General features: G+C 45.4%; 1 protein-coding gene across 1 annotated transcript in view; it reads left to right on the top strand.

The window, feature by feature from the left end:
- Positions 1 to 20667, top strand: part of LOC133131396 (polycomb group RING finger protein 3-like) — a 43854-nt gene extending 23187 nt beyond the window's left edge. The window contains exons 4-10 of the mRNA XM_061246742.1: positions 1506 to 1602; positions 6804 to 6859; positions 7742 to 7852; positions 9625 to 9713; positions 13278 to 13415; positions 14513 to 14593; positions 15097 to 20667. Coding sequence (XP_061102726.1) covers positions 1506 to 1602; positions 6804 to 6859; positions 7742 to 7852; positions 9625 to 9713; positions 13278 to 13415; positions 14513 to 14593; positions 15097 to 15144 — 620 coding nt within the window. The 3' untranslated portion in view covers positions 15145 to 20667. The remainder of the gene's footprint in view (positions 1 to 1505; positions 1603 to 6803; positions 6860 to 7741; positions 7853 to 9624; positions 9714 to 13277; positions 13416 to 14512; positions 14594 to 15096) is intronic.
- The last annotated feature ends 6847 nt before the right edge of the window (positions 20668 to 27514 follow it).

The raw sequence follows: 27514 nt of genomic DNA, 5'->3' as shown, positions 1-27514 counted from the left end.
AGTCAATGTAATAACTAAGCCGACACCTGCTTAGTTTCAATGAGAAGGGTACAGAGTGGTATGGCGCGTAGCTTCAGCAGTTTAACACGAGAAGGGTACAGGGTAGTATAGCTGCTTAGCTTCAGCAGTTTATCTTGAGAAGGGTACGGGGTAGTATAGCTGCTTAGCTTCAGCAGTTTAAACTTGAGAAGGGTACAGGGTAGTATAGCTGCTTAGCTTCAGCAGTTTAACTTGAGAAGGGTACAGTGTGGTATGGCTGCTTAGCTTCAGCAGTTTATCTTGAGAAGGGTACAGGGGTAGTATAGCTGCTTAGCTTCAGCAGTTTAAACTTGAGAAGGGTACAGGGTAGTATAGCTGCTTAGCTTCAGCAGTTTAACTTGAGAAGGGTACAGTGTGGTATGGCTGCTTAGCTTCAGCAGTTTATCTTGAGAAGGGTACAGGGTGGTATGGCTACTTAGCTTCAGCAGTTTATCTTGAGAAGGGTACAGGGTGGTATGGCTACTTAGCTTCAGAAATTTAACATGAGAAGGGTACAGGGTGGTATAGGTGCTTAGATTCAGCAGGTATTGGTCTTCCCGCAGGGCCAAATTTTGGCTGCATAAACCCAACGACCTACTGTTGAATATTTGAGCAGCATATGCTGCAGTTGATTGGACATTCAGAATTAATTCTCAATTAGTTGGGTCGAGAATTTGACACTACGAATATGATTTTGCTTAAGTGGTTTTGACTGCGGTGACAAGTGGTTATTTTGCTTTGTGTTGGAAGCATAACTTGCTTGATTATCTGTCCTGGAATGTGTCCATATTTATGGAGTACTGTAAAGGGATTGAAAAGCCTTGATGTGCAATTAGACGTACAATAAAAAAAAATCTTTTATTTTGAGCAGGCTTCAGTTCCACTGAAAAGGCATGTTTGAACATCATAGAGTGTTGATAACTGTTCTCCACAAGAGGGAGACGTTTACTAGCAAGTGAGCTTGTTAAGGCGTGAGGATGATGAGAATTGCATTGTAAATCATCCAGAGTGAATACAGAAAACATGCAAATAACAGTGAGTGGGAAACGGTTCTTGAGAATGGCCAGTTCTCAAACGGCCTGTGTCACTGAAATCCCAGGTGTTTCCTGCTTTTCTCTTCTTCATGTCCAAAGGGACTTTATTTTGTCAAACAGATGTTTATTAATCATAAATGATATGGTAAATGGTTGGCATTTATATTGTGCCTTTATCCTAAGTGCTGTACAATTGATGCTTCTAATTCACCCATTCTTACACACACTCAGTCACACACCAACTGTGATTGGCTGCCATGCAAGGCACCAACTAGCACGTCAGGAGCATTTAGGGGTTAGGCGCCTTGCTCAGGGACACTTTGACACACCCAGGGCAGAAGCGAACCGCCCCTCCTCCCACGCTCTTTGTCAATGTCGCCCAATATAAAATAATGGCTAAATTTGTTGCCGTGTGTCATTGCTGTGTCTGTGGCCCCTCCCCTGTCTCCCCAGTCTGTCGGAGCTGTCTGGTGAAGTACCTGGAGGAGAACAACACCTGTCCGTCCTGCCGGATTGTCATCCACCAGAGCCACCCCCTGCAGTACATCGGGTGAGTGGGCCTGGAGCCCTGCAGGTCCTGGATCAGCTGCTGCGCTTCCATCGCTCAATGTCATCCTGATGCACTGCCAGACCTGCTGATCCAGGATCAGCTACAGCGTGTTACAGTGACAATGTCTTTTTATAGGCCAGCCTTAATGTTTCTTCTGCCGTTGGGTTCCCTTGGTAGATTTCCCACGATTTCAATTCCTGCCAAATATAAGGTCTGTGGTTTGACATACGCTTAAGAGAGTTCCACGTTTTGTTCAATTACATTTAAGTTATCTCAATCATGCACTTCTGTGCTCTTATGTGCTGTGAAAAAAGTAGTTGCATTGAAACTACAACAATGGTTATATTTCAGCAACCACCGTTCAAGTTTCATGCCGGGCTTCATGCGGGCAACATTACCGTCATAGTTTCAATATAGCGACTTATTAGCGACTTCCTTTTATTAGGATAATGGATAACCCTTAGGTCATAATTGGTGGATAGATAAGGTTAGGATAATGGTTATCCATTCATCCATTATGAGCTAAAGTGTTGAGGTTAGGATAATAGATAACCCTTTAGTTCAAAATGGATAAGTGGATAAGGTGAGGATAATGGATAACTCTAGCTCATAATGGCTAAGTAGACCTCTCTCTCTCTGTCTCTCTCTGTCTCTCTCTTTCTCTATCTGTGTATCTCTCTCTCTCTCTCATTACGTGTGATTGCAACATTTCATCAAACCATTTAGCGGCTGCAAGAACATGGGATCAAATAGTGAAAACCGGGAAAGAGAGCGGGGCGTCTCTTTTTCTGTATGGAATATTAAAGAAAAATAAAGAAAAGTCTAGCTCATTTTAGCATTATTGTTCTAATGATGAATGACGTTGAGAGAAAATGTACCGAAGCGAACCATTGGAGTGGCAAAATGACAGAATTTGAAGAAAACACTCGGCTTGGTTATGGGGTTAGAGGAGGCGCCATTTTCAGAGATCCTCTTAAGTGTGTATTTTAGGTCCAGATCGCTCATTTGTGTCACGTAGAATAAATGGAGCTCATCACACAGAATGGCTGAGGCACAGATTAGGGCCCGTCATTGTCTGCTGTGGAGAGAAAATCGATGACTGGCAAATCCTCGTAGCCCCAACCTATTTTAAGGTTTATGAAACCCCATGTCTCAACCTGATCTGTCCCAGCCAGGTGGATCGTTAACACCCTGTGGCCCGTCTAACGATCTTTTTCAAACTGGCTCATCTAATCACCGAGCATGCAACTGTAAGGCTGTTATCCACAAAGATGCAAAAGCTCCAGTTCTACACTTCAGCCTCCTGCCTGTAGAGGGCGCTGTCGGCCTTATAATTGCACCCTCTCTGCAGTACCCAACATGTGGAGGCCAGCTAGTTATGGAACGAAGGTCTACAGAAACAATAAGTCTGACCAACACAGACAATTTATTTTTGTCTCTTTCTTTAATAACCAAGAACTAAAATGCCACAGCAGGATTTTTTGTTATTGTTCATAAAAGATTCTGCATTCCTCAAAAATATTTGTTGCCGTTTCTGCCTATAAATGTGGAGTTGCAAGAACAAATAAAAGGCAAAAGGCTTAGTTATAAACGTGTAATCTGTCATTATGGTCAAGAAATGGAGTTTGCTGTAGTGTGTTAGTTACACTATGCCCCCGCCCCCCTCCTGTAAGTTTCCTGACTGCTCTCTTCTCTTTATTCCAGTTTTTACCCAGTAATCTACCTATGCCTTTCCTGCTGAAAAACCTGCTCTCAACTCCTGTCTTGAGGATCTAAGTGTGTGCAATCAAGCCCCTTGTTCACTGGGCTTTGTAACCCCAAGGGTCAGTTTTCATTCCCAGGCAGGGCGGTGCTGTTAAAAGGCCTACGCACATATTTTTTGTATTTTTGAGCTTTTCATATCATCCTGGAACTTTTGATTTATGTTCCATACAGATCCAAGTAAAATAATCGCCAAAAAAAAAGGAATCGTGGAAGTGCATAGTTTAGGGTCTAACTGCAATTCTTTTTGGCTGTTTGTGACACGATTTTCCACATGACATGACGTATGTTTTTGCTTAATTATTGGATGACGTTGCTAAATGTTAAGAGAGCTGACCACAGGAGGCTGAGGGGGAGGGGGAACTGCCCTCTAGGGACAGGGTGGGACTTTTAATAAATCTGTTACTGCTCTTTGACTAAATTTAACCTAAATTGTTTTGGTATGTATCCAGCGGTTTAAATGGAGAGTATGTAAAAATCTGCCTGTAATTTAGTACAGTGCTAGTTTCACATTGAAATATTTAATCTATTCCAGAGGTCCTCCTCTGACCCCTGAGCGGAGATCCCTCTCCGTCTCTGCAGAGAGAGCTTAGTCACCGCGGGGCAGCAGAGCTGCACAGAGCCGGAGTCACTGGAGAGAGTGCGTGTGTGATCCACAGGCCAGATCTGCCTGAGCTCACCAGCTACGTCAGAGTGAAGCGCCTCTCGGGCTCCCGCTTCGGGTGCAGTTCACCCTGCCACCACCGGGGGCAGTGTGACATAAGGCTTAGAGAACTGGGGCTCTGCGGCCCGAGGTTGGAGGTTTCAGTCTCATTCTCAGTGCTGTTGTGGTGCCCTTGAGCCAAGGACCTAACCTGGAGGATATTCAGCTGTGTGTGGAAGCACTGAACTTTGTACTACATGCCTAAAATACACCCAGTGAGCACTTTATCAGGTATTTATTAGATCTTTTTTTTAGATTTAGACTTCTGCTGCTGTGGCCTATCCACTTAGAAGTTTGATGTGTGTTCAGAGATGCTCTTCTGCATACCACTGTTTTAATGTGCGGTTATGTGCATTACTGTCACCTTCCTGTCCGCTTCGACCAGTCTGGCCCTTCTCCTCTGACCACTCTCATTAATAACACGTTTCTGCCCACGGAACTGCTGCTCGCTGGATGTTTTTTGTTTTTTTGCACCATTCTCTGAGTTCTGTGAGCAGTTTCTGAGATACTCAGACCACCCTGTCTGGCACCGACAGTCATTCTATGGTCAAAGTCGCTTAGGTGAAATTTATTCCCCCTTCTGACATTTGGTCTGAAAAACAGCTGCACCTCTTGACCACGTCTCCATGCTTTTATGCATCTAGTTGCTGCCACATGATTGGCTGGTTACATATTTGCATTAACTAGCTGGCATACATCCATCCATCCATCCATTATCTTAACCCGCTTATCCTGAACAGGGTCGCAGGGGGGCTGGAGCCTATCCCAGCATACATTGGGCGAAAGGCAGGAATACACCCTGAACAGGTCGCCAGTCCATTGCAGGGCACACACACCATTCACTCACACACTCATACCTACGGGCAATTTAGACTCTCCAATCAGCCTAACCTGCATGTCTTTGGACTGTGGGAGGAAACCGGAGTACCCGGAGGTTTTGTGACTCAGAAGCAAAATAATATGTCCAGTCACCTTGAGTTGATGTTTTCATGCATCCCAAAAACGTTAGCCAGTGACCTAGCCATGAGCAGATGATGATAATGATGTTGGTCGAGCGGATCATTTTCATTCTTGTGTTTAGAATTCATAGCAGTCTACCATATATTCTGTAGGTACATACAAGACTGGTGAGATATCGGCAAGTCCACACCCTGTATTACATCCTTCTAAAAACAAGCTAAATGGTGCAGAGAAGTTTTGTCCCAGAAAGGTGTCGGCTGTGTAGCTGTTGTAGATGTCGGCCAGTGCGATGGAAGCCCTTTGCTAGTTAGAGTATTGTTCATCATTAAACACGTTTGGGAGCTTTTAACACTGTATGCTGCTGTCTGGTTATTCCCCTCTCAGCCTTATCCTTTATGTGTAAGAAATAGGATATCACTGACTGGCGCTCATTTTGGATTTGCGCTCAGGGCTATGGATCTAGGCCAGTTCGTCCTCAATACCGGTCATGTAGACCCGCAGGGTGTGCTGCTTTTGTTGCAGCCTTAAAGGTACAAAAGGTAATTTCAAACTTCTAACTGTCAAGAGGGGAATTGCAGCAACAAACTCCCTCAAACCACAACACTGTTTATCCCTCCGCCTTCTCTGTGAATGCGCAGATGTTGACACGCCATTGGCTGTTGCAGTTTTTCAAATTTCAACCTATGAGCTTGAATTATTGTACAGATGTACAATGATTTGGTGCAGAGTGTCAGTTCGTCGACTGTTTATTTTGAAACCCGAATTTAGGGACTATAAACACAGGCAGAGGGTGAATAAACATGTCTGTGAGCCTTTTCCAATGGTAGGAAGGGATTTACAATGTTTAATGGTCTTGCAACAATGTTTTAATGCAAAAATCTTACCTATTGTACCTTTAAGATCCGCAACCGATTCAGACCCAAGTAACCAGGTGACCCGAGTTCGCTGTATAATCGACAGCCTTAGCTGATCAGTTGCTGTGCTACTCCAGTGCTGAGTAACAACAGAGGCTAGCGGCTTTCCAAGATCAGGATCGAGGACCACTGATCTCTGAGTTCGGGCCAAACAGCCCTCAAGGGGTTTTTACGTTTTGGGAAGACGTACCTGTCTGCCGTTCTATTCCTCCTTCTGAATGGGCCCCTCACAGTTAACCAACCGGGTTCGGAGGGTTCCGGTAACTGAACTCCACAGATGCGCAGAAGAAAAAGCCTTCTCTTGAGCTGTCACTGATTAAAATAAGCGGCAGCCATGTTGAGACTGGAGATGTGCTCAGTGTCACAGCTATTTAATCTGCGTGCTAATGAAATGGATGACAGAAATAAACAGCGCATGAGATGATTGCGTTTCATGTTGACTTAAATTAAAAAGGAGCGACACATCCTCTAGTGTTTTATGCGTTCCAAGAAAAAGTCAAGCCAGATCTCTGGCGGTTTGAAGTTCATCTCTCTGCCTGTAGTTAGATGTTATTCTGGGAATGTAAAACATTATAACAAACTCTTATTATTGTGGTTTTGATCACTGCAAGTAGTTTATTTTTCTCATTGTGCCAGTCGCTTATAACTGGTGCAACATGGAGTCGAAGCCAGATATAGAACAACAAACTTGTTTTTCACTCTTGAAGTTTTATGCTTGGGCTTAGGTGTTCTTATTTGATCAAGTGATTAAACCATGCTAAAGACATTTTTCATATATTTCATGACTTTTGCTATTCTGCGCAGGTTTGGCGCCGTCATTTTGCTCATGTTTTCTCTCTCTCTCTCTCTCTTTCCGTTCGTAGCCATGATCGAACAATGCAGGACATCGTCTACAAGCTGGTGCCTGGTCTGCAAGACGGTCAGTATGCGCCTCACAATTGCCCTTGCATGCCAAAGCCAAGGGATGGGGACATAGACTGTGTATCATAAGCAGTTAATTTGGGTAATTTGAATAAACACGGTACAATTGGCATCCAAATTGGGAGAAAATTGGAAAAAAAAAAGAATTGCCCATGCTGCTCATAGAACAGAACTGACCTGTCGTCTGTGAACAGGGTCAGCCTTGACCGTTCCTGAACCCTAAGCAAGATGATATAAAAGTATTAGGCTCCCTCCCCCTTGTCTTTCTGTGGCTATCATTCCAGGGGCCCTAAGCATTGTGGGGGTATTGTGACAGGGTCCCGGAAAGCTCCTCCCCCTCATATTTCTCTGTGAAGTATGCATACTTTTCTTTCCATATTCTCTGCACACGTAAGTCTCCTTCCTGGATTGCTGATGCAGCAATCAGTGGTGTGTCAGTCACCTGTAATAATGTATACTCATTTGCAGAGTTTGGAAGTTGTTATTGGCTTTTTTTTTTATAGTAATATTGATTTGCCATTAATTAGCCCAGTTGACAGCAAAAAACTGGATAGCTGGCTGCGGGGAAGTCTTATGCGTTAACCCAGTAGTCCTCACTCCTGGTCCTGGAGAGCCGCGGGGTGTGCCTTAATATCAGCAACCGATTGACACCCAATAAACCAGGTGAGGTTAGTTGACTGTTTTAAGTGTTAGTAATGACAAAAGCCAGCACACCCTGTGGCTCTCCAGGACCAGGAGTGAGGACCACTGCACTGACCTATTTTCTCTTGATGTCTCGGTTCAAATGGTTTTTGGCGTGAATGTTGAGTGAATGTTGTTCGGTTTCACTCTGCCTCTCCCGCAAATTAACGGCCAAACGGCGCTGTTTCCCCCCCCGCAGCGGAGATGAAGAAGCAGAGGGACTTCTACCAGAAGCTGGGGATGGACGTGCCGGGAGACGTAAAAGCCGAACTCTGCGGAGCCAAGGCCCACCTGGGCTTCCACCACAACGGTAGCGCCCCATTCGCTCACGTGCCTGTCGATCACGGTCTCACTGTCCCCTCCCTCTCTTCCACGCAGAGAAACGGTTCTGCACATCCAACCCAAGTGGGGTGCAGGTGCAGGACAAAAATAAGCAGCTGTCAGACACCACAAACAAGACAGATTATTTTGCTCCAATAACTTCATTCCTGCAACTTTTTTTTACCAGGAAGGTCTTCATCAGGCAAACACCCATGTGAATAATGTACAGGCGATATTTAGGCCTCCAGGCAGGTAGTGAGATCATGTTGCCAATCAGTGAGTCGCATGTTATACGCACTGCCTATGACTGAAAACCAACCATATAATGAAATGAAAGAAACTGTATATATACACACTCTGTGAGCACTGTTAGACTTATTACACTTAAGTTACATATGCCATACATGTAACAGCCACTAATAAGTGTGCACAGTACATACATAGTAAGTTGAACAACTTCTAGGCGGTAAGAGTATGTAAGCTCTACTGCAGTGGGATTGTGGGTAAAAGCAGGCTCTTGGCCGTTATTCTGTGGAGAGCACCCAGCCTGTGGGTGCCCAAGGAGTGGGGTTACAGCGGGTCTGAAAACGGGCCCCCTCTCAGGGCTAAAGGGGTCAGGTTCCAGTCCCAGTCCCTCTCCTCCATCCAGCCTCTTACCACAGCACACCCTCGGCAGCCTGACACCAGGTTTATTCTGCACAGAATACAAAAGATCCTCACACACACATACTCTATGTCTCTCGCTCTCTCTGTCACTTCTGTCTTTCACCCTTTTTTTCTAGCTGTCTTTCACTTTTTCTTTCTCAGTCTCACTGTTTTTCCTCTCGCTCTTTCTCTCGCTCTCTCCTGTCTTCCACTCTTGCTTCCTCTCCGTCTCTCTACTTTCTCTGTATGTTTCTCTCCGTCTCTCTCCCCCTCCCGTTCCTTTTCTCACTCTCTCAGTTTGGATGCACACATTGCTCTCTTGACGTCTTGTTTTTCTCATCCCTAAATCACGTGAAACCAGCGCTACCTTATCCGCTTTATGATAATAATAAAAAAGTAAACAATTGGAAGTATGTTTTGAAAGCTGATTGCTGAAAATGAATGTTTTCTGGAATGAAAGTTAATGTCGACTGTTTGGCTGTGATCGCTGCCGTCCTTCGGGTGGCATGTCGACTGCGGCAGTGATTAATGTCGTCCTGGGTTTGATTTATAGACTCTAGCTGTGATTGTTACTCTGCGTTTGGCATGTAGACTGTGGCCGTGATTAATGCTGTTCTTCATTTGATGTATAGATCTGGCTAAAACTGCGGGAAAAATGCAGCAGCCATGCCCTTGCAGTTTCCCTCCGAAACATTCCCCCCTTTTTTTCTATTTAATTTCAGAATATTTTGAATATGAACACATTCTTTTCTCGGATAACCTGAGAAATATTAATCCACAAGTCAGCGTAGAAGGGAGATTTAACATGCAAGGCATAATTCCCCTGAATGGCAGTCCCCCAGCCTAACTGTTCTCACCCTGGTGACAGGAAATAACAGAGAAAAGTTGGTAGTGATGACTGGAAAGTGTGTTGGTTTAAAAAAAAAAAAAATTTCTTTTTCCTGGAGGTTGTGCACCCTGCCAAACACGAAATTGCATTTCTAAGCAAATCAATACGGCCCTCCCAGGAGAATCCTGGCCCGGCGGAATCCGGACCAATACGGGAATGATTTTTCCATTTCTGTCACCAGATGATGACTCTTGAATGTATTGTTTTTGTCTCCCGTGACGACCCAGGGGACTTAAAATCGGAGGACGCGGCGCACAAGGAGCCGGGGGAGGAGAAGCGAGAGGAGGATGAAGACTACCACCGGAGCGACGAGCAGGTACCGCCCGCCAGCCTGAACTTCGTCAGGGACCGTGTGTTTACTGGCCCAGGACCAGCTGACGTGTTGTGGTCGCATAGTTTACATCCGTTGTCATAGTTACAGTGTGCGCCATACAGTGCCTTTGGTAAATGAGATCAATAAAAATCACTTCTTTATTTAAGACCATTGAAATTTAGCTAGCAAACAAGCTAGCTATTCAGTTTTCGATGGCGTGTATGTTAGTGAGCTAGATCCAACCACTATTTTCTAAATCGCTATAAGCTTTTGCAATATCGTGTCTCTGCTTGTTACCAACGTTAGCTTCGCTAGCTAGCTACACCGCAAATCATACTCAGATTTTTCCATCTACTGCCATCTTGCTGTCATTTTCTCATTGAAAATGATTACATCCGGTCTCGTCCTGCCGTCTATCGTTTGCTTTGTGAATAGCCCTTAGCCCAATTGTCTAAATTACTGTTTCAATTGATTTGCCTAAATAGCCTAAATTAAATGAATTGTCTAAATTGAATTGCCCATGGGCAGGAGTGTGTGAGTGAATGATGTGTAGTTCGCAAGGGGATTTGCGACTTGTCCAGGGTGTATTCCTCCCTCTCGCTCAATGCATGATGGGATAGATTCCAGCAACCCCCCCCACCCTGACTGGGAGTCAGATATTGTAGCGGGTTAGATATCGAATGAACCGATCGTACCATTATTGGGCGTACATCGAGAAATCCGTAACTGCATTTAAACTACATTTAAAGACTTAATTTGGTAATCTGGACAAGATTCCTCTCAAACTTTTGCATTTTAGGGTGAAAAGGTGTAAATTTGCTGAATTGTCAAACTGTTAAAGTGTTTTATCTGTTTACCAGTTTGGCTGCAAGTTGGATGAATCTTCAATTTTATCTCCCCTGGTTTATCACCACTCAATCGGGGCACATTCTGTCATATTTATTATGACTGCTATGGTGCGTGTGTTTGGAGCGAGCAAGAGAGAGAGAGAGAGAGAGAGAGAACCAGCGTCTTATTTCAAGCGTGGCTCTGATTGAATGAGATTGGGCTGAATAATGCAAACACAGTTCAGTATGTACGGGTTAATCGTGTGTGATACGGAATAAAAAAATCAAAGAACATTCATCAACGTGATGTATGTGTCCCATACGCCGCCGTGTTTTATGGACTGACTCACTGCGCACTGCGAGTCTGCAGCAGAATTAGTCCTGATTACCTTACCCTGCCGTTTTCCTCGTCCCTCTGCATGTATGTTTCTGTGGGCACAGCTTTAGCCAAATGAATGTACCGTCTGGGATAGTAGCCGGATCGGTTTGAATCTTTAAGTAACGCGGATGCTATGCTAACAGTAGGATGTGATTGAAATGAACAGCCAGGGTGGGATGGTGGTTTTATTTACATATTCTCTGTGATGTTACAACCTTTTATGTATTTTGCTCGAGGAATGTTGCAAAGTAATATGTGGTAATATAACTGCAACATCCTTGCAGGACTGTTTGGTTAGATTTCTGTGTAGCAATGAAAACCTGCCTCATAAGAATAATAATAAAAATGCAAACAATATTGCTGCAAGCAGCAATTATGGGGTTCCAAGCAAAATAGACCGAGAAATCGTTATGGAACATGAATTAGACCGACAAATAAGTAAATGTTTTGGGAGAATTAAGTCACTTGGTTATACACTTATAGCTGATTTTGTGCTTGGTCATGAACAAAAATCTGCTTTTAGGACCAGGCGCATGGGGCCAATAATAATAAAAGGCTTGGGAAAAAATCAGTTTTGCATATACAACAAAATGGCAGTAAATCAAGATGGCAGACATGGGTCGTCCCCATAGCTATGTTGTAGATCAGGAGTGCCTGAATATTTGTATGAAGTTTGGCACCAACGGAACTTGTGATATGAAAGTTAGGGGCCAAAATGTAAATGTATGCATTATAGCTCTACCAGCTAGCTAATAGCTGTGTGACCCATTCTCTGGGTGGGAGGGGGGCCATAGCGACCCACCTAACGAATATAGCTACTCTGGCGCAGGGATCATCTAATCTGGTCCTCGAATCCAAACACGGCCCTGGTTTTCTTTTCTCCTGGGTAATTATCGGAGCGGTTTGGCCAGACTGTCTGACCTGACGCCCAGGTAAAGGGAGTGTAGAAAAGCAGCATTTCTCGGCTCTCGGGGCCTGTGATCTGATGATCCCTGCTCTTGGACTTCCCTGCTCCTTGGAACCCTAAACAGTCATAATTATAAGTAGAAGAAGAATACCATTAATTATTCACATATCACAGAACATTTTGTAATGGTGCACTATTGTGCAAGCGCTGGTAGGGGTCAGTTTGGCACGTGTGTACGAACAGCAGGGAACAGAGAGGTTAGTCGGTTTGTCATCCTGTGGCAACGTTGTTCTTCTCAGGACGTGGGGCGGCTTTGCAGTTACAGGGAGCCACAGGAAGCCCTAATGCTCAAGTAGCTCACTTCCTCTGGCTGCCCCCCCTCTGGGAAAACATCTCGGATGTTAGATCTGTCTCAGAGGTGCCGCTTTTTAGGTTACATATATAACGTATTTGAAGTTACAGTGATACAGAAAAACAGGGCTTGGTGTTGTGTTTTGTTGTTGTGAATGCTTATTTTAGGGTTAGATCGGGCTTGGTTTTTTTTTTTTCTTCTCTTCTTCTTAGGAGTTTTGTTTTGTTGGATTCGGCTGCACGTCCTCCTGCAGGAGTGCTTTGTGAAATCGTCACGTTAGCGTAGCGCTCGGTGTCGTGTGGAGCGAGCGTGATGCAGTTCTGAGGGAGAGGGAGGGAAAGAGAGAGGGAGAGGGAGGGAAAGAGAGAGGGAGAGGGAACCGGAGAGAGGACGAGAGTGAGCAAGAGTGTGATGGAGAGGGAGCACTTGGTGGTTAGTCACACAGACGTGGTTGTGTTTCCACTTCGGGGCACGGATGAGTGGTGGGTAAGGGTGTTTGCTAGCGCGCTCACGCGCATGGAGGGCACAGTGGAACTGGGAGGAAATGTTAGTGCGGCACGATAAATATGCTGTGCACTGAATACTGAATGAGCACTGCAGGAACTCTATCTTACTCTCTCTTCCCCTTTCTCAGTCCCGCTCCCTCTCCCCCTCTCCCTCTCCCCCTCTCTCCCCCTCTCTTTCTCTCTCTCCTTCCCTTTACCCCCCTCTCTTTCTCTCAGATGAGTATCTGTTTAGAGTTTAAAAGCGGTATATATCCCTCTCTCCCTCTTTCTTTCTCTCCCCCCAGGTCAGTATCTGTTTGTGTTTGGAGTGTAACAGTACCATATCTCTTTCTAGCCATGGTCTGCTAGTGCAAGGGAAAAGTAATCTCTATCCCTTGTTCTGAGCTGCTTTCTCTTTCTCTATCCCTCCCTCCCTCGCTCTACCTCTCTTGTCCCTCTCTCCCTATTTCTCTCACTCTCCCCCTCTCCCTTGCATTCCCTCCCTTCCCCTCTCTCTCTCTCTCTCTCTCTCTCTCTCTCTCTCACTCTCTGTCTCTCTCTCTAGTCAGTATCTGTTTGTGTTTGGAGTGTGACAGTAGTATCTCTTTCTCTCTCAGGTCAGTATCTGTCTGGAGTGTAACAGCAGTAAGCTGAGAGGACTGAAGAGGAAATGGATTCGGTGCTCAGCGCAGGCCACCGTCCTGCACCTCAAAAAGTTCATCGCCAAAAAGCTCAACCTGACGTCGTTTAATGAGGTCAGCACCCTCCCCTTCCTCCCCTTTGCTCCGAGCTGAAATCCTGCCCGCCATTTTAGCCACCCAACTTAATCCTCACAGAGATCAGTCATGTCCTTTTTCATGTTGAGGACTCGCCTCATTTTGTGTTAAACGGCGCTGCGACTTCGCTGCAACCGCTGTGGCAGGAGGACCGCTGTGAACACTGATTGCTCGCTGATTGCACACTTGATTGGACGTCCTCGCTGCAGTCACCATAAATTCACTGGGAAATCCAACAGGATGTCTTCCCACAATCCATTCCCCTGCCACGTCTCTCTGACTGTCTAATCGTCTGGTGTGTTGTTAAATATTCAGCTGGACCTGTCTTTGAGCTGTCTGTGTGGGTGGACTTCATAAAGCTCTGTTCTGTTATGAAAATCAGTCCTGGCCTCTCATTGCTATTAACCTCCTCTCCGTGAACAGTGACTGTTAAATGCCATTTCATTAGAAACACAAGAGGGGAGAGGACTCACCATCTTCATCACCCTGCTAGTCCAGCATGACGCGCTGTACCTCGTAAAACCAGCGATTATTTCATTTTCGGAAGAACAAAAAAAACTATTCTTACAATTTTTCTGAACTTTATTCCCCGCTATTGCACCATGTTCCGCACCGCTGGGTGCTATAAAGCAAAGTGAACTGTCTCTGCGCTTAGATGGATGTTGTCTTACCAGCAAGGTGTTCCTGTCTGGTTATAACCAACCCTCACTGTCCGTGGAGACCCTGTGTATTGTCTCTACCAAACGGTGCATTACGTTCCACCAGCTGTGGGTGGCGGAGCAATGAGGAAACCAATTGGATCGCTATTCCTGTTGAATAAAGATTCAGAGGTGCTGCTGGGAAGTGTAGTTTTAACATCTTGAATGGCATTTCCCATCAGCACTATTAAATGTACATTATAACTCCTCCTCCATCCCGGTAGTCAGAGTAAGCCAAGCAGCATAACCTACCACCTCCCACAATGCACCTGTAATTCATATATGCATGTGCCATTCATACTGTTTCTGCATTTTAATGTTTACGTGTTTGTGAGATTATGATTTCTTTAATAGAGCTTAAATATTTTCTCTCATCAGCTTGACATTTTATGCAATGAAGAGATTTTGGGAAAGGACCACACGCTGAAATTTGTTGTGGTGACCAGGTGGAGATTTAAGGCAAGTACAGTTATTACAGTGTGCTGTATAAATGACAGATAGACTTGGAGAGTGTTGTCCTGTCTTTCATGACATTTTTATGCTTTCCTGAACAATCTTATTAGTTTGCTGAGGGCTTACCTACGTTACTATAAGACCTACATAAAGCTTAGGTAAGCCTGATATAACACATGTTTTAACTAGCTTGTGACAAATGCCAGAGGACTGTAAATAATGCATGTCTCAATTAGTTTGTTTTAAGTTGTCATTGCTAGGTGGTTGATATATACTCATTTGGGTTGAAGATTATGACATGCAGTATATTATTGCATTGGCACTATGTTTGTCGTACACTTTAATAAGCTCAAGGCTGGTTATGGTTGGTGTTGTGTCATCCATATGTTATCTGTAATTATGTGTATTTCAAGTATCAGGGAATGTACTGTATGTAACCAGAAAGTGTTTCTTTATTGTCTTGTTTCCTGGTTTGTTGTTTTACACCCTGTGTCTCTGTTTCTCTACAGAAGTCCCCCCTCTTGCTCTACTACAGACCCAAAATGGATTTGCTGTAGGATGCCGGCCCCCCTGAACCCCCCCCCCTTCCCCCCCAGGTCTGAACTGCGCTGCTTAACGCAGAGACTATCACCCCCACCCACGGTGCACCAAAAACCACAGGACCACACGCAAGTCTGCCTGTCCCCGACCAGCAGAACACAACCAGGACCAGAAACCCACACTGTCCGAAGCACAGCCAGCAACACAAACCCGCACTGTCCGAAACGCAGCCAGCAACACACACCCACGCTTTCCTAAACACAGCCAGGTACACAAACCCACGCTGTCCAAAACACAGCCAGCAACACAAACCCACGCTGTCCAAAACACAAACCCACGCTGTCCAAAACACAAACCCACGCTGTCAGAAACAGAAACCCACGCTGTCAAACACAAACCCACACTGTCGAACACAAACTGTCAAACACAAACCCACGCTGTCTGAAACACGAACCCACGCTGTCAAACACGAACCCACGCTGTCAAACACAAACCCACGCTGTCAAACACAAACCCACGCTGTCAAACACAAACACAAACTGTCAAACACAAACTGTCAAACACGAACCCACGCTGTCTGAAACACGAACCCACGCTGTCAAACACTAACCCACACTGTCAAACACCAACCCACGCTGTCTGAAACACAAACCCACGCTGTCTGAAACACAAACCCACGCTGTCAAACACAAACCCACGCTGTCAAACACAAACCCACGCTGTCTGAAACACAAACCCATGCTGTCCGGAACACAGGCAGGAACAAACCCTTGCTGTCCAGAACTCAAATCCATGCTGTCAGAAACACGAAACACAGCCAGGAACACAAACCCATGCTGTCCGAAACACAACCAGGACCTATGTCCTAGATATGTGAAAATGTAAGAAAGCATATATTTATACTTTTGTACATATGTTAAATTGGAAAAGACTGTACTTGTGCTTTCTTTTTACAAAAACCGGAAAGCAAGGAGTTGAGAAATGACTAATTATTATTATTATTATTATTATTATTACTGCAACTATCCATGTTGAGCTCTCCTTGCTTTTGTAACCCAATTTTTGTGTTACATTTTGTCTGCTCTTACAAACAGGTCATGCAGAAAGAGACATTTTTTTTTTACTTTCCCCTCATCTCCTACACTTAAAACCCTAAAGGGCACAGAAAGGATATATATATATAAGTATGTATATAAATTACATAATTTCTAAACTGTTTATACGAGTTATATATTGTCTCCAGGAATTCCTTATCTCCTTTAATTTCAAATTGTGAATAGGATGATTTTTTTTTTTTGTCGTAATAACTTATGCTCGATATCAGTATTGTATATAAAAAGTGATTATGAGTGGTTTTGGGAGAGTTCTAGGCATGTTTTCCAAAAGTGCTATTATTGCTATAATGGCAGTTAGGGGGGAAAAGGGGGGGGGGTATGGAAATGAATTTGCATTTTAAATACATTCCAGCTTCTGCATTGGAGAATGAGTGCGTATTATACCGTCAGAAAACTCCAACATTCTAGCCATGGTCTCCTAGTGCAAGGGAAGAGTCATCTCTATCCCTCGTTCTGAGCTGCTTTCTCTCTCTCTCTCCCTCCCTCGCTCTACCTCTCTTCCTCCCTCTCTCTGCCTCTCTCTTCTTCCCTCGCATTCTCCCTCTCCCTATTTCTCTCACTTTCTCCCCCTCTCTCTCTCACTCTGTCTCTCTCTTCCCCTCTCCCTTGCACTCCCTCCCTCCCTCCCTCTCTCCCCTCTCTATCTCTCTCACTCCCTCTCTCCCCTCTCTATCTCTCTCACGCCCTCTCTCCCCTCTCTATCTCTCACTCCCTCTCTCCCCTCTCTATCTCTCTCACTCCCTCTCTCCCCTCTCTCATACCCTCTCTCCCCTCTCTATCTCTCTCACGCCCTCTCTCCCCTCTCTATCTCTCTCACTCCCTCTCTCCCCTCTCTATCTCGCTCACTCCCTCTCTCCCCTCTCTATCTCTCTCACTCCCTCTCTCCCCTCTCTCATTCCCTCTCTCCCCTCTCTATCTCTCTCACGCCCTCTCTCCCCTCTCTATCTCTCTCACTCCTTCTCCCTCCCTCTCCCTTACTCTCTCCCTCTCTCCGTCTTCCCTTCTTTCTCTTCCTCTTTCTCCATCCTTTTATTGTTCTCGTGTCTGGCGCATTTGGCGGTTATAGAAGCCCTTAGGAAATCGAATGACTTGCAGCCTCATGCATAAGAAATGCCAGCGCATTTGAATTTCTCTCCTGGAGAATGTGCGTGGTTCTGCAGGGGCCGAGCCCTTTCTGAGCATAATGTCATCTCCAGTGCCAAAGGCTCAACCGACAAACTCCAACCGCACCGTTTTCAGTCCACAAAGCTGTCTGAATGCAAATTCACAATGAATGAGTCTTAACATCTTAAGAGCAAGCCATTCACATGCAATGGAAAAAAATTGTCTTTTTTTTTTTTTTTGATTATTTGTAATACTTTATAAAATGTTACCTGTTTTAATTGAAATTACTTTTAAGAACAGTTTTGGGATGGCATTAAATTGTTTGTTTGGTGTTTCCGGGAGATTTTCCACATCTTAATATGAAATTACTGCTAAATGACACTGTTCAGATATGCAAAGATTTTTTGATAGGCCGATCACTAACCTCAGTGTATACAGTGTTAAACACTTTTTCTGTGAACAAATATTCTGAAGACCAAAGCAAGTCGTATGTTTTATGTGTCTACAATCGCAAGGAAGCAAATTATTTTAAATTACCGACCTATGTAAGACCCAATTCACATTAGATATTATGGCTAACATTTCCCTGGAGCTTTTTTATTTTTATTTTGTATCACTATTCAAAGACGGTAGCGTATTAAAGTTGGGCCATTCACGATTCTCCACTTTTCTGAATGATTGGCTGATTTAAAAGATGTTTTTTTATTTTCAGATATTTTGTAGTGATTAAGTTGCACACAGATGGCCACTAAGTCTTGTACCTGATTGGTTGCCACACTCACGGTGACTTCCATCAGCTCATCGTACTTCTTTCTCATCTTACCGATGATTTCATCATTTGTGCTATTTCTAAAGATTTTCAAATGATTGTCAACCGGCAGTAATCTAAAAACATATTTATAGAAAATGAACCATTGATCCTGAGATTGGAATAAGTGTGGCCATTTCAGTTGCGGAGTTTATGAATTCAGGATGATTTTTTTGGGGGGATTTGCAGTTTTTGATGTCAAAATCTTATCAATGCAAAAACAGGTCACAGTGATGGATTTTAGCATTATTTAACACCTCAAAACCAACAGGTTATATCATCTTAATTGTAACAAAAATATATTTTTAAAAGGCACAGATTTTTCAGATTATACATATACACACTGGATTATTCAGGCCAACATTACATCCAGATAAGTGTGTATTTACAGTGCATAAAGTAAAGGCAGATTCCATCTGTACTCCTCATTAGGTGCATTCTTCATTCAGCCTCGCAATGATGGATAGCCATATGTTTTTTTGAATCTAACATTTTCTTCATGCATTTTTCTTGATATTTAAGAATAATTAATACTGTTATTGTGCTACCTGGAAATCTCTTCACAAAAGCCAAGTTATTGTCCATCAATTTGTTTGGCTGATGATTAAAGAAGCAATTTACATTTTCCATGTGACTGGTAAAATTAGTGTTTTAAAATTAGTGTTTTAAAATTCTCACCTTTGCTAAAGAATCTCAAGGTTTTAGCATACGTTTCAAACGGGAAGATCCTTGTCAGTGTGTATATGTGACTTGTAAAACTGTTGTACTCGGACAAATGCACATATTTAATTAGTAAAGTTGTTTTTGTATTTAGCGCTCGGTGAGCACCGTTGAGGTGTCCAATGAGCTCGGGGACAGAGTTTGGGGCGGCGTGTTTCCACGGTGACGGCTGCCTGCCCACGTCTGGCGGTGAAGCTGCCAATGGTGCTAACCTATTTAACCTATTTAGAGTATGAACCCAACATGGTGCAAGGCAGCTTCCAGTCGGACGCTCCGGGTTTTAAGGCTCATCTCCAGAAACGCTTCATCTCACTCGGCCATTTTGCCTTCTCAGTGTCCGCTTTCCCAGGGTTTGCTAACTGTTCATTTCTCTGAAAATGTAATGTTTTTTTTGTTTTTTTTCTTTGGTTGTGTGTGTGTGTGTGTGTGTGGGGGGGGGGGGGGGGCATTTCTAAGTCATTTCCCCCCTACTCCACCATAAATTAAATCCATTGAGAGTGAAAGTGTCTAATCTTTTTCATCAGCAGAGAAAGCTAAAGAATCTTTGAAGTCTTTGAAGGGGCTGAGGAATCATGGAGTGTTCAGAACTCAGCTGGGGAAACGCATTGTAGGAACGTAGTGTTCGGTTTATGAACCAGACAGGCAACGCTTGGTGTGCCTAACCAGAATAACAGTCGTTCTTAGGGTCTAGTATTTTCTTGGAGGCCATCTTGATACTTTTTATTTTTATGGTCAAATTGTCTTTTGTCCCAGAAGGGGCTAGACCAAGTACACCAGCTTTATACACTGAGCACATGTTAGCAACCCTGGGGAAAAGTGATGCAAGGTGCTTTGGCAGTTGAGCTTTCGATTGCGATGTCCGTTTCTGAGGTGGGCCGGCCTACACGTGTTGCCACAGCAACCAGCCTTCACGGTCACAAGCCCTGTGAGCCATACAGCTGCTGTCAATCAAAAAGGAACAGTTTCATTGGGCACCCAACTGCCATTTCTGCAACTGTGTTGTCCAATCAGGAGTTTCGGCTTGCATTAATATTTTCTGTTTTATATTGTTTTTGGCATGGAAGGGATCAGGTTTGAGATTGCCGTTTCAACAACGGCTCATATTTCAATTACGGTCGGCGCAAAACTTTCTGTGCCGTCTCCTAGCAACTAAATTGCAGTCTTTAATATTTCTACATTTAGAGCATTATTCTGTGGTTTTGTCTTTTTCTTTTTTTATTATTTTATCATTGTGGTCATTGTGTTATTGTTTTGTGCGTGCTGCAAACAACATTTAAATGTTTGCGTCTTTTGGGAATAAGGTCTTCAAAAGCATCAACATGGCAGTGACATCAGTTTGTGGGTAAATAAAGAAATGTGCAATATAAGCTTTCTCAGATGGTTCAAAGTTGCAGCCGAAAAACAACAAAAAAAAAAAACCAACAACAACTTCCTCAGGTCTTGAATTGTCCTTCCAGTTCTCTCATGTGAACTGGACATCTCAGAAAAACACACTAAAGCGGAATAAAGAAAACGTGAATTTAATTTCTGTTGTCTTTCTCCTTAAATGTTGATCCGTGATGCGTGTTGAGAATTTTAGTTCCGACACGGGCACTTATTCTGGTGAATTTTCTTTTGTTTCTTTTGTTTTTTTTATTGATTATTTATTGCACATATGATGAAAGATGATTGTTTTCATTGCCATGTACAAAGAGCTGGGGTCTGAGCAGAACATGAAAGAGAGCAGCTGTTTTTTTCAGAAATTTTGTCAAATTTAAGAGTGCTCATTTCATTAATAAATGCCTTTTAAAGAGCCCCAGGCTGGTTGTTTTTATTCATATTCCTGATGGTCTGTCCAAATGTCTCTCTCTCTCTCTCTCTCTCTCTCTCTCTCTCTCTCTCTCTCTCTCTCTCTCTCTCTCTCTCTCTCTCTCTCTCTCTCTCTCTCTCTCTCTCTCTCTCTCTCTCTCTCTCTCTCTCTCTCTCTCTCTCTCTCTCTCTCATATTAGCTGACTGTTCCTGGTTCCTGGCACACACACACACACACACACACACACACACACACAGCTCTTGTAACACCTCTCTCCCACAGTATTATTAGCCTTCCTGGAGCACACTCATACAGGCCGCTTTCAGAACATCACTTGCGGTCCATTTAGGAGTCTCTTGACCTCGGTAGGTCCTGGTTGTGCTTCTGCCTGCTAGTCTGAATTTTGAAATGGTGGTGTAGCGCACGGTTGTGGCGAATGCCTGCAGACACTGTGGCCCGCCTGACGTGGAGTTGCGTAGCGCTGCTCTAGGCCCAGGCAGGTTGGCCTTGGTGGGGACATGGGGCTACTGTGCTCCAGCACTGAGCTAGGCCTGACGGGCACTGCTCTCTGTGAGGATGTCTCATACTGTCATGGCAACACCAGAACCCTGCGCCGCTGTCCCACGCCCTGTTGAGACCCAGGTAACCAGGTGACGTGAGTCGACTGTGTAATCAACAGCTCTAATTGCTTAATTAAGTGCAGAGTAACAACGAAAATAGCTCTCCAGGACCAGGGTTGGATAGCACTGCTGAAGGGCACAGATCGGTAAAGAACTTCAGTTCTAAAACCCTGCGGTTTGTGAATGGGGCTTGTCTGGTTACTAAATACTGGTGGAAATCAAGTTTGTTTTGAGCATCAATCACACAACTACGCCGGGCCCCGTGTGCAATTACAGTCTTTACGGCGGTTCCCTTCGTCTCAATTTGCCTTTCTGGCTTTCGTCTTTTTGGTAATTAACTACACTGTAAGCGGGAATTGATGGGATATCAGGTTAATTGCTGTGGGCTGCTGTGAATTGTGTCGCAATTCACATTTTTTAGTGTTTTCATTTGAAAGGATTCCTTATCGTTGCGAGGGCTGCAATTTCTCAGAGGAAATTGCTAGTGTGGATAATGACTGGCAAAGCGCGAGCGAAATACACACTTCACACCAGGCGAAAAAAGACTAGGGGCCCTCGCTTTCTGAACATCAATATCCCAGGGCCTTGGGCTGCCACACTGTTTCACATCAAAGTTGTTTATGATTTTTTCCTTTTAGCTGCCTAATCTTCTGAGTCCTTTAGGAGGCCGAGGTCGAAAGGGCCGGCAGCTATAGATTTTCTGATCTTTGCTACTCTCCGTTGACCAGCCCTGTTTGCGAGCTTCGGTGAGTCTGGCTTGAAAGCGATTTAGCTGTGCGGCAGGGAGCGTTAAGACTTAAACAATATGCTGGCTATGACGATCATGAAGATCGCTCCGAGGCCATGGAACGTGTTGTTTTAGTGCTGCTGCTACTTATGACAATAAAACATTTTCCTTTTGAAGAATGCATTAAGGCTACATGACAATTTAGGGGTTCTCTCACAGTAGTTGTTGTTGCAGGTAAGTGCACGTGTAAAGTCACATATCACAATCATATACCAATGATTTTGGTATCTGAGCTTTTAATTTGATTGGCTGAGGAGCACAGCATCTTTTACGAACGCTAACTTTGAGATTCATTCTCCTGATCCTTACAAACACGTCTCACTACAGATACTGCAAATGTAATTTCCCTACTGAGACAGCATCTATACAGTGACTTTATATTTTCAGTGGTAAGCTCAGCTTGATTTAAATTCATGGCCCTGCCTTTCACAGTACACTGCGTCCCCAGCCAGAAAAAAAGTTTTCTGAATATTACTTTACCCAACAACGCACTTCGGTGTTCAACTACTTTTCGCAAACACCACTGAAAATATAACGGCGGTAACTTTGACGGTGGCAAACTTCCATTGGTTTTGAAAAGCCTGAGGCTTCAGATTAATTGGAAGCATTTTGCTAGTTTTTTGGGAACATTTTAATTTAACAGAAAATTAGTCCCTTTAAAAATGAACGGGGTGTTTTTTTTTTGTGTGTGTGAAATGAAAAAAATCAAGAGGAGGAAGCCAAAACGCTTGCAGGACGGCGTTAATAATGTTCTGACGGAGCTGTGGTTGTCACCATGGGGACGCACTCGTCTTTTCTCTTCCTTTCATCTTCGTCTCTCCGTACGCTGGGAGAGCAGAGTTTCTATCGCTCACAGAGCTGAGGGATTTCGACCATGTTTCGCCCTTCATCAGAGAAAGCAGGAGTCCCGCTCGGTCTGCACCTTCGCCGCTTTCCGCTCTCAGACATAAAGTGAGGGGTGGAGGATCACATTTCTCAAATGTACCCTGAAAGTGCAGTAATGTTCTCTGGGTACCAGTGAGTTTTCCAAGCAAGAAAGGTACAAATTAATTTTATATTGCTGGCTAGGGGAACGATCTTATGTATGTCTAGTCCCCAGTGACAAGCATTTGTACCTTTTTAGGCTCTTTTCATACCTTCTACATAGTTTTCTTTTTTCAGCACTGGAGGGATTTCAGTTGGAGGAATGTTTATGCACACCAGCGCCCCCACTGGGCAGTAGTGGTCATCTGCGTAGTCAGAAGCAATGACGGTTTGGGATCACATTCTTCGAGGATGGCATTTTTTGCATTGATGGCCACTGACCATTGATTTACGCCACCATGTCTATATTTTTATACGCTCAATCAATTTATTCAGCTACCTACTGAGGAAATTCTAGCTGAGAACCACTCTCGACGGTATTGTGACACTGCCACACCTAGGAGTCAAACCTGCAACCTCTGTATCCCAACCCATTTCCCTAACCACTACTCGATACTGTGACCCCCACACTCTCACTATCTGGGGGCAGCCTGCAGCCTAGTGGCCAAGGCACACGACTGGCACCCAGAAGGTTGGTGGTTGCTCCAGTGGGGGGGTTGGCCCCTCCTTAGTCTAATCAACTGTAAGTCGCTTTGCATAAAAACATCAGCTAAATAACAGTAATGTAATAATGTAATATACTATCAGCCAAAGCAGGAGAATAACTATGATGGGGCTCCGAAGGGCTCCATCTTGTAAGCGCTCATTCTCCTATCCTCTCTGAGCTCTCACACACGGCAGGAGCGGAGAGATGCCTTTCATTCGCTCCTTTCTGCCCTGGTGTCAGCCTCTCTCCTTTCTGCCCTGGTGTCAGCCTCTCTCTCCTTTCTGCCCTGGTGTCAGCCTCTCTCTCCTTTCTGCCCTGGTGTCAGCCTCTCTCTCTCTTTCTGTCCTGGTGTCAGCCTCTCTCTCTCTTTCTGCCCTGGTGTCAGCCTCTCTCTCTTTCTGCCCTGGTGTCGGCCTCTCTCTCCTTTCTGCCCTGGTGTCAGCCTCTCTTTCTGCCCTGGTATCAGCCTCTCTCCCCTTTCTGCCCTGGTGTCAGCCTCTCTTTCTGCCCTGGTGTCAGCCTCTCTTTCTGCCCTGGTGTCAGCCTCTCTTTCTGCCCTGGTGTCAGCCTCTCTCTCCTTTCAGACCTGTTTGGAGGGAGGACGGAGTGACTGAGGCGATGTTTACCTGACCTGACAGCCTTTTCTTCCCCTTCTGTGTTAGAGACGCTGGTTCAGAAAGGCGTTTAGGATGCCACAGTCTAAATGTCCTGTTCTCTGCTTTCACTGTCAGGTATTTCAGCCTCTCCTGAATCAGTTACTCTTCCAAATGAAAAGGAATCTTCAGACCGTCCTATCAAAATGTAGCCTACTGTAGCAACCACTTACTGGAGAATGCACACTGTTTTAAAACGATACAAACAATTAGCATTCCATAAATGTGTAATGTTTTTACATTACATTACATTATTGGCATTTGGCAGACGCTCTTATCCAGAGCGACGTACAACAAAGTGCATACCCATAACCAGGGCTAAGTTCGCTGAAAGACCCTAGAGGTAAGTACAATTTCAACTGCTACCTGTACAACAAAGATAAGGACAGGGGCCATTTTTTTTTTTTTTTTTTTGAACAAACAAACAAACAGAGCAAAAGTCACCAAAGTTAACTATCCAAACACTGCTTACCTAGCCAACTAAAATACCGATACACAAAGCAAGTCACAGAGACAACAATTAAGGTTCACAGGGAGGTAGGGAGGGATGGGGAGAGGTGCTGTTTGAAGAGGTGTGTCTTCAGCTTGCGCTTGAAGGTGGGGAGAGATTCTATAGTTCTGACCTCAACGGGGAGTTTGTTCCACCACCGTGGAGCCAGAACAGACAGTAGTCGTGAGCGTGAGGTGGAGGTTCTGAGAGGGGGAGGTGCCAAGCGGCCTGTGGAGGCTGAACGAAGAGGTCTGGCAGGGGTGTAGGGTCTGATGATTTTTTGCAGATAAGCTGGGGAAGACCCTTTAACTGCTTGGAAGGCTAGCACCAATGTTTTGAATTTGATGCGAGCCATGACAGGCAGCCAGTGGAGGGAAGTAAGCAGGGGGGTGACGTGAGTATTTGGGAAGGTTGAAGACCAGATGAGCTGCTGCATTCTGGATGAGTTGGAGGGGTCTGATGGCGGACGCTGGGAGGCCAGCCAAGAGGGAATTGCAGTAGTCCAGGCGGGACAGAACCATCGCTTGGACCAGGAGCTGGGTCGAGTAGGGGGTGAGAAAGGGGCGGATTCTCCGTATGTTGTAGAGGAAGAACCTGCAAGACCGGGTCACCGCCGCAATGTTCTCGGAGAGGGACAGTCTGCTGTCCATCACCATGCCGAGGCTCCTTGCACTGGGTGACGGCGTGAGTGTGGTATCCCCGAGGGAAATGGAGAGATCCAGATGGGGAGAGGTATTAGCAGGGATGAATATCATTTCAGTTTTACCTGGGTTGAGCTTTAGATGGTGGTTGTCCATCCAGCTCTGGATGTCCCTCAGGCAAGCAGAGATACGGGCTGAAACCTGCGTATCAGACGGCGGGAACGAGACGAAGAGTTGGGTATCGTCCGCATAGCAGTGGTAGGATAGCCCATGTGCAGTGATCACAGGGCCAAGGGAGCGAGTGTAGAGAGAAAAAAGAAGCGGGCCAAGGACTGAGCCCTGGGGAACTCCTGTGGCGAGGGGCCGAGGTGTCGATACCGAACCAGCCCAGGCAACCTGGAAGGAGCGACCAGAGAGGTAGGACTCAATCCAGTTCAGGGCTGTGCCACAGATGCCTGTTGCTGACAGGGCAGACAGGAGGATGGAGTGATCCACAGTGTCGAAGGCAGCAGAGAGATCTAGAAGAATGAGGACAGAGGAGAGGGAGGCTGCTCGTGCGGCATGAAGTGACTCACTGACGGAGAGGAGGGCAGTCTCTGTCGAGTGGCCCGATCTGAAGCCAGACTGATGGGGGTCTAGCAGGTTGTTGTTAGAAAAGAAGGAAGAAAGTTGAGTAGAAGCGGCTCGTTCTATAGTTTTAGAAAGGAAAGGAAGAAGAGATACCGGGCGGTAGTTCTGGATGATGGAGGGATCCAGGGTAGGCTTTTTTAGCAGCGGAGTGATGTGGGCCCTCTTGGAGGATGCCGGAAAACAGCCGGAAGACAGGGAGGAGTTGACAAGGGAGGTGACAAATGGGAGAATGTCAGGTGTGATAGTTTGGAGAAGAGAAGAGGGGATAGGGTCAAGGGCACAGGTTGTAGGGCGGTGGCAGAGCAGGAGTTGAGAAACATCTGAGTCTGTAAGGGGGGAGAAAGTGGAAAAGGAAGGGATGGGCCTAGAGGGGGGGAAGGGCACAGTGAGGGGGGCGGTGGTTGTAAAGGATCTGCGGATGACTGTGACCTTCTCATCGAAGAAATCAGCAAAGTCATTAGCAGCGAAGGAGGACTGAGGAGGAGGAGGCGGTGCGTTGAGGAGAGAGGAGAAAATGGAGAAAAGTTTCCGGGGGTTAGAAGCAGAGTTCTGAATTTGCGTTTGATAGTATTTTGCTTTGGCGGCAGTGACATCGGAAGAGAATGCCGCCAGGAGAGACTGGTAAGTCATGAGGTCGGAAGCGTCTCTGGATTTCCCCCACTTCCTCTCCGCTGCGCGGAGGCTGGCCCTGGAGGTACGGAGGGTGTCAGATATCCAAGGACTGGGAGGGGATGTGCGAGGTGGCTTTGAGACAGGGGGACAGAGAGAGTCAAAGGCGGAGGAGAGAGATGAAAGGAGGGTGGCAGATGCAGAGTCAGCGGGGAGTTTGGAGAAGGATTCGAGAGGGGGGAGTGAGGCGGTGACGGTGCTGGCAAAGGAAGAGGGTGAGAGGGAGCGGAGGTTACGGCAGGCTGAGGAAGTGTGGGTGGGAGGAGGGGGAGGAGGATGGGGAGGAAGAGGGAGGGAGAATGAGATGAAGTGGTGATCAGATGTATGCAGAGGGGTAACCGTGAAATCGGAGCATGAGCAGTTCCTTACAAAGACAAGGTCTAGGACATTGCCCGCCTTGTGGGTTGGAGGAGAGTGTTGCAGGGAGAGGCCGAAGGAGTGGATTAGCGGTAGGAAGGCAGCAGACTGGGAGGCTTCTAGGTGGATGTTGAAGTCTCCAAGGAGAATCAGTGGGGTGCCATCCTCAGGGAAGGAGCTGAGAAGGGTGTCTAGCTCATCAAGGAAGTTTCCCAGGGGCCCTGGAGGACGGTAGATAACTGCAATGAAAAGGTTAGTAGGGTAGGATACTGCAACAGAATGGAATTCAAAAGTGGATATGGACAGGTCAGAGAGGGGGAGAACAGAAAATTTCCACGAGGGGGAAATTAAAAGACCAGTACCACCGCCACGGCCGGAAGGCCGGGGAGTGTGCGAGAAGGAGAAGGAGGATGAGAGGGCAGCGGGAGTGGCGG

This window comes from Conger conger, chromosome 6, assembly GCF_963514075.1.
Source record: "Conger conger chromosome 6, fConCon1.1, whole genome shotgun sequence".
Taxonomy (NCBI): domain Eukaryota; kingdom Metazoa; phylum Chordata; class Actinopteri; order Anguilliformes; family Congridae; genus Conger; species Conger conger.
Note: the sequence above shows the minus strand (reverse complement) of the source record. Positions and strands in the feature narration are given on the sequence as shown.